Source organism: Apteryx mantelli, chromosome 8, assembly GCF_036417845.1.
Source record: "Apteryx mantelli isolate bAptMan1 chromosome 8, bAptMan1.hap1, whole genome shotgun sequence".
NCBI lineage: Eukaryota > Metazoa > Chordata > Aves > Apterygiformes > Apterygidae > Apteryx > Apteryx mantelli.
In genome coordinates, this window is record NC_089985.1 from 9,266,463 (window position 1) to 9,282,816 (window position 16,354).

The 16,354-nt window shown below is 42.9% G+C and overlaps 1 protein-coding gene across 1 annotated transcript in view; it reads right to left on the bottom strand.

Moving 5' to 3' along the window:
* The window catches only part of LAMC1 (laminin subunit gamma 1), an 83,562-nt gene that overhangs the window by 27,858 nt on the left and 39,350 nt on the right, over positions 1-16,354 (bottom strand). The window contains exon 2 of the mRNA XM_067300557.1: positions 44-348. Within this exon, the coding sequence (XP_067156658.1) occupies positions 44-348 (305 nt within the window). The remainder of the gene's footprint in view (positions 1-43; positions 349-16,354) is intronic.

A 16,354-nucleotide genomic window follows, 5' to 3' on the forward strand; every position in this document is an offset into this window, starting at 1 on the left:
ATTCAACTGGGACCATCTACTTAACTTAGTCCTATTCACATACCTGTAACACAGGGCTGTTGTCAAAGTTATAGGCACTGGGACGTCCCTCCAGCGTCGAGAAAGCCACATTGCCCCCAGTGAGGGGAGAGATGTCACTGAACTCATCCGTGCAGAGGGCCTGCTGCTCATCCTCCCCAGTCCGAATAAAACCCCGATTGACTTTGTGATACGTGTTCTCACAGGACCCGCTGTAATACTGGTAGGGCACCCACGGACCATCTTCCCTGGTGCGTTTGTAGATTGCAAAGCTCTCTGGCCGACTGGTGTGAAACTTCAGACGTACGTACGTGATGTCAAATGCCTTTCCTGCAAGTAAGAGAATAAATCCATAAGAAAAACTCAAACAACTTAAAACAGAAAGAACGGAGAGCTGCAATGTAGCTCATGTCTCTTTTAAGGAGAGAAGTACCTCCTCTAGTCCCATCAGTAGGACTAGAAGCATCTCTTCCAGGCTTACCAGACAGATCAAACACAATGCATGCATTGTATCTTCCAGCAAAGACAGGGCCAAAGAACCAAAGGCAGAACTCAAAGGCAGGTGGAGTAGAATCCAACCCCACCTCCAAAAATCCAGCAGGTTTACTAATAGAGCTGCCTAAAGAAAAAATAGAGCTACTGATTTCTGTACAACTATACGTAAAACCCGCTGGCTCTAATTCTCATACCAACAGGATGACAGCTCAGATCAGACACACCAATAGTTTGGGTGTATCTAAGGCCAGTCCAAGTTAATCACTCTACTGTGAATTGATAATATTTCTTCTAGGTATGGGAGAAACTGTATTAACCAAAGACACAGAAGTCACACTGAAGAGTCTGTTTTGTATCTCTGATTCCTTCATAATTAGACAACAGCCAAAACTCTTTCTACTCATGAAGTCTTTTCCCCAATACAGTCACTGCTGTTACAACTAATGAGTAAATAATCTTCTACTTATTTCCCAGGAAAGACAAAACAAGGTTGAGGTTTCCTGGCTCATATGATTAAAGTTTCCCAGACACTTTTCAGATCAACAAACTGTAAAGATTTACAAGTTAAACACGTTCTCCCTCTCCCATGAGAATTAATGTAAACCCACCTTTCTGCCCTCCATTTATCTCCTAACAGGTTTGTGGCAATCAGCAGATCATCCTCCCTACTGGATTCTCTCCAGCAACTTGAACATCCACCCCCGTACACACAAACTAACCACCCGGGGGATTCACACCCCCCAAGAAAATATTTAACTTCTCCTTTCTGTTACATTCTTTTGGGTCGGTTGACAGCATTCCTGCACCAAAAGCTGAAATGCAGATGTTTCACTGGATGCCATTAGCATGCAATACTCCAGACTGAGAAATACCGCCTGCATTAAGAGCTGTGGCCTGTGGAGGTGGCAGAACAGAACAGCGAGTGCCCAGCCCTGGCTCGCCCCGTGCCAAGACATGGAATTTGGCTGAAACCTCCTACGTGGCCTGGAGCGATGAGAAAACTTTTCCAAAAAAATTAGAAGTGTGTTCAGACCCTGAGCTGTTCAGATACGCAAGTACTTCTGTTGTGGCAGTTTAAGAAATTTCAGCCGAGACTTCTGAAGTGACTGCCGCTGCTGTCCTCTCATGTCATGACAGTCCTTGTTTGGGTTTTTCACAAGTCAGCATGCATTTGGCAGGTGCTGCCCCAGACAAGGTGAAGATAAAGGAGGAGGATCGTTTCCCTGCTCCTCAGTCGCTGAAGAGCTCCCTGCAGCTAGGCTCATTTGCAGCTGCGCCTTGAAGCGTCACCAGGAAGGGCAGTACCATGAACCCGCGTACCACGGACAACAGCTAACACCACACCAACAAAAGGTTACGCTTCACTACTCTGAACAGTTAAAACCATTAAGGGAAAAGGGCCATAAAACGCTTCAGTCACCTTCCTTCACCGGACTAGCTGGCTGCGAGGCAAGTTCCCAGGCTGAGGTGTACAGCTGCATGCCAGCTGTTATTGTTCCACCTCGGCGCCCAGGCTGTGCGCAGACGATCAAGAAATCCCGGAGCTAAGTAACTGCTGGATTTTGAAGTAACTGGAGACAGACAACTGCCATATAGAAAACCTAAAGGTACATCCACTAGCACACAAAGGGAGCTTGCAAAAACGGCATTAGATTTATTTTGAACAAACCCTTGGGGGTGCAGTCTCTGTCGCACTATTTTACTACCACCTCCATGAGAAATACTGTTCTAAGCAGAGGTTGGAGCAGCCACCGATTGCTTCATTTAGAACACCAAAAAAAAAAAACCACTGCTGGAAGTGTTTCAATTGATTGAGAAACAGAGTTTCTCTGTCTGTAGAGGCCACGCAGATTCAACTTCGGTTTTTAAAATGGATTAACTACACTGCGTTAAGTGTTAACACAAGGCTTTGCACCTGCTAAACAGTGGTTTATTCCACAAAGTAAAGCAAACTAGACAGTATAAGTCAACAAGAACAGCACGTCTCTCAAAGCACACAGCCAGAAATGTGATTGCAATGAAAATCCAGCTTCTATTTAAGTCTTTTTCTTAATTATTAAAAGGCACAGATTAGATCAGTTTGACTGTATGCAAACGAGGCTTAGAACTGAAGTTACTCAGTGACTCCACAAACCCTCCTCCCCCCGGGGGAAGTGCTGACTTGGGGGCGCGCGCCCCCCAGCCCCTGCTACTCGCTTCTTGGGGGCTGCTCTGCTGACCGAGGCGGGGGCTCACTCCTCAGCAGGTACCTGCCAGGGCCAGAGTCAGCAGGGGCGGCTCGAATATTTGCTCTGCTGCAGCTCACGTGGAGAGCCAGCCCTGATGGGTGAAGGCTCCCCGAGATGTGTGCTCTACATCTGAAGCGCACCAACAGCCTAAGGAAGCTCTCCAGGGAAGACAACCACCAGGTTACAGATGTGAGCTGAAGCTGGAGAAAAGGGGATGGAGGGCAAAAGACTGCCTTTCCCCGCAACCAAGTATGTTCACTGTAAACACCAGCTGCTTTGGGTTTTGTTCAACAAGGCATCAAACGCAAATAGAAAAACAACACCGTAACAAGATGGTAGCTCATTCAGGGGCAGAGGTTCAAGCCCTGACCCAGACTTAAAGCTGGGTGAAGTGGGCAAGGCCTTCAGAAAGCAGCATGCATGTGGTGGTCAGGCCAGGGGCTCCAAGTGCTTGGGTGCAGGTCAGGAACCGCGTTTCTCCCTTGTGACACCGGTTACACCAAGGCTGGCCCGCGCGAGCCGCACCACCCCCAACGCCTGGCTCCTGTGAGAGGGGAACTGTTATTCTTTTTGACTGCTGAGAACAGAACTAGCAAGAAAAGCATAGTACCGAGTCCAGGATTCAACAGATCAGAAAAAGCCTAGATACAGACACCTGAAAATTTATATTTGCATATTCCAAGGGAAAACAAAGTGTTTAAAGCCAAAGAAATCTACCAATAGTCCATTCTACAACAAGAAATATTTACGTGTGACATACAAGACCATTGGGACATTGTACAGACACAGATCCCCCAGTACTTCCCATAAAATAGCCTTTGCTATTTAGGGAAGACATGAGGTTACAGGCAATCCAAGTGCGAAACTGGAAGCCAGACACTCACAATCTGTGGTTCTTGCTCAATACTAGCTCGCTCTTGGTCTGTGGTCCAGTTCATAACGCGATCTTCTTGCATACAGAAGACAACTGAGAAGCAATCCTGATATTAATGTCAAACTGATCCCACAAAGGCTAGAAACTCCAAAGTATCAACACTTAAGATTTTAATGCAACTTGACTCATTCTCCTCTTGCTGCCAAATACAAGTATAGATAATTAATCCTGTTTCCATTTATTTGATGTTCTATTTAACAGAAAAAACACCCTACTGCAAGGCATTTATCTAACAACACTAAAAGGATTAGCTATAACCACACGGATCGGCTAACCTTTTTCAGAAATAAAAATTGCAGTTATGGATCTCTATCTTAGAAAGCACATAACAGAATACATAATAAATGAGAAAAATCTTTTGTATGAGTCTCTACGCAAAGCAAGGAAGAAGGTGAAGGAAGGAAGAAGCATACATTAGATGCATAAAATCAGTCTCTCCCAGGTTTCCTATTTCTCCTGCTACATGGCCTCTTTTCAAGAAGAGCCCCTCACTGAAGGGAAAGTCTGCTTCAAGAGCGAAGAGTCTGCATATGCGGAAACTCAAGGCAAGTACACCAGACACGAGCCAGTAGGCCAGATGTGCACAGATAGTTTTTCAGACCCAAGGAAACAAATCCAAGGTGCACTCCCCATTCTTCCCAAGTAAAGGCAAAGGAACCACAGAAGCAAATGCTTCCTCACTCTTCTGTAGGAAGACCCTAGGATAACAGTGTCAGCCTGTAACTTGCCGACCTACCTGTGAACTTCACTGACCGCTTGGATGAACGGCAACTGAAAAACAAATCTATTATCATTGTTTCACAGCTAATAAAACTGTAAGCATCAGCTCCATGGGAAAGTGTTTTGGTTTTTTTTTTTTTTTTTTTTTTTTTTTTTAGAGCTCACACTGCAGTAAACAGGAGGCTGAAAGTCACTGGCCTGGTGGGATTTCTCTGGACAATTTTCGCAACAAATGAAAACAGTGAAGAACATCAGACAAGAGCAGCCATCCCATGAGTCATAAGGGAAAAAAAGCCACAGCCAACAAAACGAAGACCATTCCATTAAATTAACTGCCTAAGTGGAACTGTCAACAATACCTCGCTACTTTGACTTGGGGAGGGTTAGTTTTCTTCTACTGCTATTGCATTCCTCTCCCATAAAGGCAAAAAACCCATGTTCAGGCTTCATCAAGATGACTTCAGGGAGGAAATGTTTTGAAAGAATTCTGAGAATGAAGAGGAGAACTGTGTTTGTGCTTATATTCTACACACGTGAAGTGTCAAGCAGTGAGACCGGTTGACAGCCCGCATGTCCCAAAGAAGAAACAGCTTGCAAACAACCCACTATTTTTTCTCTCCACCATTATCTGTTCCCTGAAGGTGTCCTGAAGTTCTTTGCAGAAAGCCCAGCTAAGTTAAGTTACAAAACATGCATATTGCACTCTGGGCATCACTAAGATATTTTCCAGAGAAATCTGTTGTGCTGAATGCAAAGAACTTTCCTTCTCATCTTCACTTTTATACCATCAGCCAAAGAAAATGCATTCAAAACCCTTCTGACTGAACAGACCAGGTGAAAAGCCATTTATTTCAGCAGGCGGTGTAACTACTCGAGAAGTCCTATTAATGGTATTAAATAGGAACGCAGTGGGTGCATACAGAGAGGCTGTGTTCGAACACTGTATCAGCTTGACGGGGTAAATAGTGCTGAAACAACAGAGTTTACCCAAGACCCGCTGACACAGGGTTGAAACACATCTTCTCCCTGTTTATACTGAATGTAAAAGCTGTGCTTAGCAGCTTGGTAGCTAACAGGGCTCTTCAAGGTTACAGTCGTCTTCTAGTAAAGATAAGCCTTCTGGGTTGCTTTCAAGTCTTCCAGGGCTCAGTAAGTTTATAATACACTATTACACTGAGAGATGGCAACAGCAGTAACCAGGTGAAATGCAGTTTTAAATGCTTAACTTAGATGACAAAAAAAAGGTCATTGTTCTTCTGTTCCTATAAATTGATAATTATTTTAATCTTAGTCTGGCCTAAAATCATCTGACAGTGTTAAGTATCAGATGTATTTCCTGCTGTCTCCTTAGAAGCGGCAGTTCTGTCCTGCAGCAAGAACTCCAGGTGTTGGTTACAGAAGTTCATTAGGGGAGAGAAGATGGGTGGTAAGGAGTGATCATGAGCTCAGCACTTTGGGAGTGCAACCTGAAATGCTCTTGACGCATCCGGAGCCCAAAATCATGAGTCCCACCTTTTAAAAGCGCGCCCTTCCTGAAACATGAAGCTGTTCACCAGCAAGTGACACAGTGACAAAATAACCAGCCCTTTTTGATAATTTAGGCTGATGTAGAGAACAGTGTATTAACCTTCCCTAAAGAAAGTAAGCACAAGAATATACGTATTGCAACTACAGATTAAAATCCTCATGCTTATTTGTGCTTAAAAACAGGAGAGGATAGGTAAGAGTGGTATGTGCTGTCTAAAAACTTGAACAGGGCTTATTCTCGCTGCCATCACATGCTAATACCCAAGAACACATTCCGGGTTTTGAAGTCTTCAAGGGTGCTGACGCCAAGCTCAGAACATTTTCCCCTGCTGTGCAGAGATGCTCACCGCTGCCCTGTGAAACAAGCTACACGACTGCACGCATCGCAGGGAGTAAGATTTGGGCCAGGTAAGCTATTCTCAATAACATTAAACTGAAGAGACCAGCCATACTTTAAACCAAATCAAAGGAAAGAAGAAATGACTTATTTTAAAACTCCATCCAAAATAACCTTTCCTCTTTTGGGACATGTGAATGAGGCAAGAAGAAGAGAGGCGGATAAAAAAAAGCAGCATTAATTTCACAAGGAAATCTTTAAAAAAAACTGAAAAACTACTTTAACTAGCAAATAGGAATATTAAATAAAATATGCCCTGAGAAGAGAGCAAGAGAATGCCACAAACCAGAGCCTGGAAACTTTAAATCATCTTAAATAGAACAGGAAAGGACTTATGTCAACTCAGCAAGCGAAGGAGTTCAGGCGCTTGGAAATGAGGCAATGCAATAGAAATATTTAACTATATTCTACGCAGGGGACACTTGCCCCAACCACACGATAGCGTTGTCAAGCCGTCCACTGCAGCGCACCACCAACTGCCAGGTACACTGATGAACATCATCAGCAAGCAAAGCCTTTTTCCCAGCAGGTTCGTCACCTCTGCTGTATCCCAAGGTCTACTGGGAAATGCAACATTAACACCGCTGAATATATAGAATGGAAAAATGTAAGTAGATGCTATTTAGATCTTTAAGAGAAACTCTTCCCTTTCTCCCCAAGTTAGGAATTCATCCATACAGACAAAAGGCCTCCTTGTACTCAAGACTCTTCAGAACGGATGGATAATTTACATCATGAAAACATGCCGCCAGCTGGCACTCTGACTACAAGTACTGAATTGTGAACAGATGCCTCTCTGAGATAAGCAGAGGCTAACACTTCCCTCCTTCATTATCGGTCCACTCACATTCACAACGCTATTTAGGAAAAGTCGCATTTCCTCCTCTTTATTCTGCGATTCATCAGTGCATCCTCCTAAAAAGTAAGCTTTAAGATAGGGGTGCTACGTTTTACTGTGAGAAAAAGTTCATCTGAGAAGCATGTATCAGATTAAAACAAACCAACCTTTGCAGATTTATTTTCAGCAAAATCCTATGACTAGTAATGGAACAGCCAAACTTGTTCTGAATGTTCCTCTGTTGATTAGCAGCTAGAGCTCCTGTTTTAAGGCAGCCTTTTTCATAGAGGTACCTGCTGAAAATGTGTTTCTAAGTGACGATTAGAAGTGTTGAAAACAAAACAGGGAAAAGAATACCAGCTTACTTATTCCTTTGAGTGGTGTAAGTCTATCAGATTTCATATCCTTTTCACAGTGACAAGACCAAGTAAGAAGCAACTACTGCTAGCATTTCCTTTTGCTTTCTTTTGACCTGTTTCTCATTCTCAGGAAAGGGCAATTTTTTCCATTTCTCACTCTTACCTCATTTTTGCCCTTCTTAAACTGTCTTTCTCCACCACTATTAATGAGTGTAATTCCAAGGCAGCTGTAAGAAGGCAGACTATAAATACTTACTCTGCTACTTAAAACAAAGACTTACAGGCAGAGGAACGCCCCTCTGCTCCTCTCTCACAAATTCTTTCTTAGAAGAACTGCAGACAACAGCAGGGAGGCAATACCTTTCACTCATACGCTATCGCGATGTGCAAAGGATAGTTTAGACACTGCAAGCTCAGATGAGCAGAGAACTGCAAGGAATGGAAACGTCAATGGTAGCAGACAGAGGCTAGCAAGTTAGCAACGTCTTGTTCGACACTGATCGCTGCCTCCCGAGACAGTCAAACTCCCAAGTTCTCACCTACCGCAGTAACTCGTTCAGCCTCCCATGGTAGGAAGCCTCATGGGAGCCTTCCCCCTCCTGGATTACAGGAATTGTGGATGAGAGGAGAGTATTTCAGGAGAATGAGTTATCCTGTTCTGTGGCATGTAAAGGGGTTTTCCAGCATACAGATGAGCAGTGAAAACAGAACAGTAATTATAAGGAGCGGAGAACGAGAAACATATCCCGACCAATATGCTCTCTTGGAATAAAAAGGCTGTATTAAACAACAGCGCCTCAAGATACCTAACTGGTGAGTTGTGGCTTGCATCACATTCACATATAATAGCCCAATTTATGACTATAAGCAAGAAATGACTATAGTTCTAGAGCAAATTATAGCTACATCCCAGTTTTGCTGGGAAAAATCTGTGGAGGAGAAAAAAAAGAGAGAACACTGGCATTACAAATACTAATGTACACCAAATGCACCAGTCTTGGGCGGGGGGGGGGGGACATACACGCAGGATTTGCATTTTCTGATGATCTTCACTTCCTTTGGAAAATAACAACATGCAAGAACAAGAATTATAGCACACTCAAATTCTAAGTGGAGGCCTGTATGGGAAAACCCATACCGGGAAAATTGCTAACAATAAAACTTAGGTTTATTGCTCTCACCTAAAGAGCCTAGAGATTCAGCCATATCTGGCATGAACAAGAAATGCTCAAAGGATGCTAACAGCCTCATTACAAACCATGCTTCACCCCAGCAAAGGTCTCGGCACGCAGAGCTCCCCTAGAGACAGGCGACTGCCTTTCAAGTAGAAAGCCCCACAGAGAAAAAGAGCCTGCGCTTTCTGGGCGTTTGTGCTACACCAGGGAAGGAAAGGCACTTCGGACCCTCTGGGAATCAGCGCAGCCTTTAACACGCTGGAACTAAAGCGAACTCCCACCGCCCTGTTAGGTCATGCATTCTTCCAAGCAGCCCCGAACAAAGGCACCATTGACTTGTGCATGTGGGCGGCTCGGGACGGCGAAAGGCTGCATAGTAAATTATTGCCTGATGATCCAACATCGATAAGTCATCAAGGCTGCTTGTTCTAGTCATGGTTCCAGAAGGGCAGGAGGGGAAATTGATTCCCCTTACACAGGCTTAAGACAGCCTAACAGGGAAAGCATTTTCCATCTGATCAATTTTAAGTCGTCAGTGCAGTGTACAAGTCAGAAAACTAGGTCTAATAATTCAGTAAGGCTTGATAACCTGTTTGCACAGCTTTAAAGCAAAGATGTTAAGTCCGTTCCCAAAAAAGCCAGCTGTGTTTATTCACTAGGGACTGGAAAGATGCTATGTACAACACAAGTCCTATCTGCACAGGAAACCTCAACGTCCTTTTTCAGTGTGAAGGATAAATTGCTTATTTTAAAAAGGCACTTTATGCTTGGCAGGCACAGCCAGATCACAGATGATCAAGGACTTTGCATTCCATTTTCCAAAGGGCTCCATTCCATTCACATATCTGGACTGCAAAGCTACCTCCTGCCACCGCCATTATCACCAAGATGGGTGGTACCAGGGTTATAGGGGATCAGGATTCTTACAAAGTTCATCGATTTGGATCAAACGGCCAGGAACTGTCCTGTGGCCCTTCGGCACACTCGAACCTACAAGCATGGGTCAATCCTAGTTACACCCCAAATAAGAAGTGTAGAAAGGTGGGGCTTTGCATCCCTCTTCCCCAAGAGGGGCATCTTTTAACCAAGGCGGGGGGGGACACGATATTGCCCTGAAATTTGACTAGTCCAGAAACAGGGGGGGGGAAAAAATTGTCTTTTGCTCTATATTCTCAGTAGGAGAATGCATGGCAAATGCAAAGAAACGTAAATCATTTCATCACTGGTGTTCTATAAAGACAACACCATCACTTACTTCCATAATAAGAACCCTTTAAACGTAGCAGTTTCCACCCATTCCAAGTCGTAACGGGATCTTGGCCTCAGAGAATGGTTAAGTTCTCCCAAGAGTTTCCTTATATAGGAGATAGCTATCATTAAGCAATAACCGAAGCAAGCACGCACCACCACACCCCACGGAAGATCCCAACTGGTGGCATCAGCAAGCCGGAGGAGAGTCATGAGAGAGAGTTTGGTAATACGGCAAGACAATGCTTAGGAACGTTTCTTGCTCAAAAGAGCATCTCCAAAGGAATCATGACAAAATAACAACTCTTACCAGCTTGCAAGTCTTTCTTATAGCATTCAAGTTAGAATTACATAAAGCGGTGACTAACCAAACAGGGCAAATCACACTACATTTTATTAATCTCCAAGATATTTTAATTTGAGAGTAGGAGCTGTGGGGGAGAACATTCTTGATGCTCAATTCCAGCCGCATCTTTTCAGAGATGGAGAGGTGGAGATGGAATAATGACTGAAAAATAACTAAAAATCACTTTCAAACTCCAAATCAAAGGTTTAAGTAGCTAAAAAAAATGAAGTTGTAGCTTCTTTAAATGCAATATTTGGCTACTTGGCAAATATAAACTTATTAAAAAAAAGTAGTGTATTGGCTTCTGTTGCAAGCAGTAAATTCAAAACATGAGGTAATTTGGTGAGAATTGCAAAACTGTTTACTTAAAGGACGACTAGAATAATTCACTTGGGGGAAAAAGAAAATCAAACAAAAAGCATTTTGCAGCTGGGGAAGATAATGCAGAAGAGTTAACTGGCTTTCCTGATGCCTGTTTTCCTTCTGAACCTGAGACAGCGAGAGCTCTCCCAGCAGCCTCCTACTCTCGACAGCTAGAGGCTGTTCCCCTGCTCCTAATGCGCAGACTTTCAGCTAGCACAACTGCACATGCAGTGCTTCTGTTCAAGTTTCGCAAACCCAAACGACAGGAGCCCAAACCGTGCCAGCCACAAGCAGCATAACAGCTATCTCGGCTTCGGTCTGCGCGGGCAGGGGAGAAGCCGACCGCTCGTCGCCCCTTGCCCCGTGCCCGCTGCCACGAGGGAAGGTACCGCGGCCCCTCCGCGAGGGCCGTCTCTGGACATGGTTCAATGGCTCAGTCGTTCTAACGATCTGCTAGTTTCTATTAAATGATATTTTGGAGCCTTCTCCCTCACCTGTTGAAAGGCACGTTCTCCCCACTTGCCCTCCTCCTCATGCGTTCATAACCCACAACAGCCCTAAAGCCTGGCTTTGCTCCTATCTGAACCGGATATCAAAAAAAGAGAGACAATTAACATTGCTGAGCCTAATTAAGAACAAATTACATCATATGACTATACTCGAGAGCTCCGAGCAGCAGCAAGTCCAGCAGAATTGGCTGCAGCAGGAGCAACATGACCTTCCAAAGGAGCTAGCACCTCGCCGTCTCTACAACCACGAAGAGGCCAGAAATTCTCCTTATGCAAAACATTGAACTAGTTGGAACTTTGATCGTTTATCTCCCTCCCGCCCCTGCCCTGCCACCTCCCACTCAACATACAAAGATTTTTCAGGCACAGCCCACAATTAACATTGAAACTATTCGGAAATAATATTGTTGCTGTTAGCATCTACCACTTGGCTCCGGGCAGAAAAGCAAGCTTACTTTTGTCTAGTCTTTAAGAAGTTTTGCATTCATCAATAAACAGTTAAGAAAACGTATTTCTAGCACGTTTGCTTCTCATCACTTAATATGCTACAGAGTTTCCATGTTTTCTCTCTCTCCATCTCTCCACTGAGAAATCTCTACCTAAAAAATCTACCCAAGCTCCCCTTCCCGACCCAGCTCTGCTGTGGATTTTAAGTAGCAGTTCATGTGCCTTCACACCATCTTTTAATACATTTTGTATCAATTACAGGCTTATGTACAAGCTAGTACTATTTATTAAACACAAAAGACACTAATTACAGCAATATCCATAAGGACCATTTTCAATCAACTACCCACACAATAGTTTTACTTTCTCAGTCTATTAAGCTGAGGAAGAAACTGGGATAAACAGACTTGACAAATCTATTGCTGGAGGGAGGCCATTTCTAAAACAAAGCTTGCCACTGAGTTATGTTTCAAAATATATTTTGGAAAGTCAGAAACAAAGCTTCTTCCAAATTGTTATTTGCTTATTGAAGCAGGGAGAGAATTGCACTTCAGCTCTGAACTCCCAAGTAACAGCTAGCATTTGCCTTCAGCTCTGTGTTTGGAGAATAAAATGTGGAAACTGAAAATATTCTTGGAAGTTAAAGGTGTATTCAAAACACAATCCTGCAAGTTCATGTTCATCTGCACACTATTCTTTCTGGAGACAAATAAAGCACAAATAACTCCCAGATGCAACGAGTGCTTCTAAGAACAGAGAGAAATTTAGCGAAAACAAAAACATACATAAACAAGGAGGAAGCAAGGCTTAGCAAGATCATGCTTCCCACACTCAGGCAACTCAGTAGGATTATTTTGGAACACCAGGAACAAAGAAAATGAAACAGGATGCTCTCTCCTGACACTTCAAAGCGAATGCTAATTCCAGGCTTCTCAAGACATCCAGCTGCAAAATTTAAAGTCCTTCAGTTGAATTCAAAGAAAGACTAGAATGGAACCAAGGCTGCTTTGTATCAGGCTCCAAAGCACCTCAATTTGTCTGTGGCAAACCTACATTTGGAAAGCTATCTGGAGATCACAATTCCTTCCAGGCAGGCCATAGACTGCCCGGCTCAGCACAAGAGAAAAGTCTGAAGAAAGCAAAACGGATCAGGTAGGTACACACTCCGGTACTGCCATTTTGTGCAGGAAGGAGATTCACTGACTGGAAGGGCATTTCTTTGCTCCTTTTTAAGGAAAGAAAGGATCTAAAAGAAGCGACTGACCTAACCATTGCAATGGGACCAAACACCACCTGGACATCTCTGAGGCAGTATAACATCAAACAAGTTTCCAACAAATTCTGCTTTCTTCCAGCTGCCCCAGTGGTAACCAAATGTTAAATGTTAGCACGTTAGAAGATCTTTCACAGGGACGCCTATTTTGTTGGGCCTATCTAATGGTCTTGAGACGCAGGCCGTAGAGCCACTTGATATCAAGCTGGATGTTAGTGACTGGGTCCCAGTGACAGGAGTGCAACTGAACCCTAATATTTCCAGTGTGTAATCAATTCATCTTGTTAATAGTACAGCAGCAAGGCACTTGTGTTGGGAAGAACGGACTGAGCAGTCTGGTAGAAGCCACACAAAGAAATACATTTTATTCCCAAACAGTTAGAGGTCATGGTGCTTAAGGACTCAGACCTGCATTTAAATAAAAAAGTGTGGATTAGGAACAGCTGCAGAAACACTTACAGAACAAACTCCAGACAACATGATATAAAACCCACTCACTTCACACAAGGTAGGTTTGTCAGCCCCTTGGATTATTTTACAGAACATTTCCAGTGAGGTCACTGTAGGAGAGGACCCCTATGATCAGTCTTCCAACAAATGCCTAAGAAGCATCTTATATGTCAAAAGATAAACCTCTCGTCTCTGGGCAGTAAGTTCAGAGGCACGTGTTACAACTTGTTAGATCACTCCACATCCTCCTCATTTTCATAAAGGTCTTCCAGCAGCGTTAAGAATAGTTCAAGATCTCCATAAGTAACAGCACTCCCTAAAAGAGGGTGACTGCACAAAAAACACAGTTTAAACATTTACACTGAATGCCAGGCTGTAAGATTGTATCAGGCACACTACCCTGCTGCGAAGCCTAAGTGAACTCTACCGTAAGATTTTTTCCTTGGGAGAGAGACTATTTTAAATAAATAAATAAATAAAAGAAAAATAGAAACCACACAATTCATTTTCTGATTAGTACTGTTAAAGCAATACATGCAGTTGTAACATTGCTTTAAAACCGTTAAATACTTAATTCACAAGAAAGCCTACTCTGAAGTTCGATAACAATTCTCATTACTTACTGCACATTAAAACTTGAAGTCATTTGTTGACTTCAAGTGGCAGCCCACGAAGTAGCGTGGAGATGCTTCCTCCTCCCTCCAGAATAGGGATCCTTACTATGTATACAGGCTCCTTCGACAGTATTTTTTTTGTTGTTTTTGAAAGAAGAAGAAACTGTCACTTAAACCTATCTGTAAGGCTGCTGCTGCCTTTCCTAAGGTGAAGTCCCAAGACACACAACACCCGACCCTTTGTTTTCACTAAATCCTTACCTTAAAATTGGCTTGGGTTTGATTATCACTAATCTGTGGTTCCTTCCTGAACCACAAGAATCTTTGAACCTTGAATCAAAGGGTTTTCCTTCTCAAAAAAGCTGAGATTTTCAAGACTCTATAGAATCCACATTTCTGTCATCTAGATAAGATCATAAGGTCAAGGGAAACTACCCACCACACTCGACCACAAATGTGGAACCTCACAGATTCTGCCATTACCAAAACATCAGGGTGCCTGTAAAAGATCAAAATTTGCACGAAACACAGACAGCTTAAGGAAAGCCAAAGCTACTTTGGTTGAAAAACAGAATCATTTAAAAAACCCTAGCTAAAATTTCATCTGCGTTTTCCACAAGAGGTATGCATCTTCATCAAAACATTACAAAGCCCTCAAATTCTGTTCAACCTCTCTTAGTCATCCATGCTTGGTGAAACATTTCTATCTGAAGACATGCTTCTCACCTCTGTTCTCTTAAAAACTGTCATAAACAAGGATCTAGATAAGGCAACCCATACATTTATGACTTCAAGATGGTTAGTATAACTCAGTTTGAAAGAAATGAGAAGACAAAAAATTCCAAGTGGCACAAATTCTAGACACTTGCTTCCTTGAGGGACTGATCAGGTAATTATTAAAAAATTAAGTATACTCTTTTTCAATAAGCTTCTAGTATCAAATGAAGGCATTGGTCCTTCTCTTCAAAGCAATTAATAGATCTAGTCACAGGCCAACCCCCACCTCGACCACAAAAAAACCACCACTCTGATTGTAAGCCATCAATAGCAGCACACGTTAGCACTAGTGACAGCAGCTGGCTTCTTCCAGAACAACGCACATATGCTGGATCTCCACTTTAAGAACATAAAATTTAGGGACAAAACATTTTAGTGAAGGAGACTGATCAGTAGAACAGCCTCTGAAAGAAGGAAGTAAGTTAAATCCAGGATCTGTTCATCTTGAAAACACTGCAAAGGCATTTCATGCAGTGGGGAAAGCACTTTCAGTTACCAGAAACACATGCAACACCGACACTCTGTTCTACCTTCAAAACCACTAGTGTTCTCTCTTAAAGATCTTCAGATCAAAAACACCAGAATAAGGGTTTTCACTTTTACTTTAGTGTGAAAATAAGAGTGGCTACGAAATTCAAAGTTTACCAAGGACTTCACTGCTGGTCTTAAATGCAAGGCTTTGTGGTACCAAAGCATAGCAGCTGAGGAACACCAGACAGGCAGAAAGACAACCAACGGCTCTCAAGATGTGCTCAGGTGCAGTGAGACATTCAAAGCAACTTCACCCAAAATCCCCCAGAATTCCTGAAACTCATAAAAAGGAAGGGTGGGCAGGAAGCAGCCTTGTACTAAGAGAGAAGGGCTGGCAGTGCCTTCAACCAAATTTGCCAGAATATGAAACAAGCAGTCACTGATGGTCATTCAAACAGAGAAGTATTTAACCAATATGGCCAAGCTCTCAGAAATAATTTCAGACTCCCCCAAAAACCCAAAACTTGAACTATTTTAAATATGTGGACAAGCTGGCAAGCACAGTTAAATTTCCTTTCACCAAATTCTGACAATCCTATATCTCACTGTTGAAGTAGATTACTTGCACGAATATAACACACTTGTTTTCTTCCAAAAACCCTTTTATTTCAAACACATGTTCTATTTCCTTACCTGCAAGAAAAAGTCATTTCCACACTGTAAATACTCAACATTTCCACTACATCTGCCAACTAGAGATATATACTGAATTTTCTTAAATTGAAACAAAATTCTAAGTGCACACAATACAACTTTTCAGGTCTCCTCACCCAAACCGAGGCAAAGAAAAGCCCTGCTATCAGCCCCGGGTTCTGTGAACCAGATTCTACACAGATGGAAATGGGAGAGCCTTAAATCACTACTGACAAGAACATAACCACTCCCAGACTGCACTTGCTTACCTCTGCACGAAGCTATTTGAACTTATCTGAACTGCTCTTTCCAAAGCTAAGGATAATAGGAAAAAAAGTTCATTTTCAGGTGATAAAGAAGTGGCAATATACATGTGTGGTTTTTTTTCCTTTAATAGGTGTATAAAGAAATCCAGATCTGCGCCACTGACTTCAGAAATGCAGTGACATTGGTCAAGGTGGAAAAGAGGCAC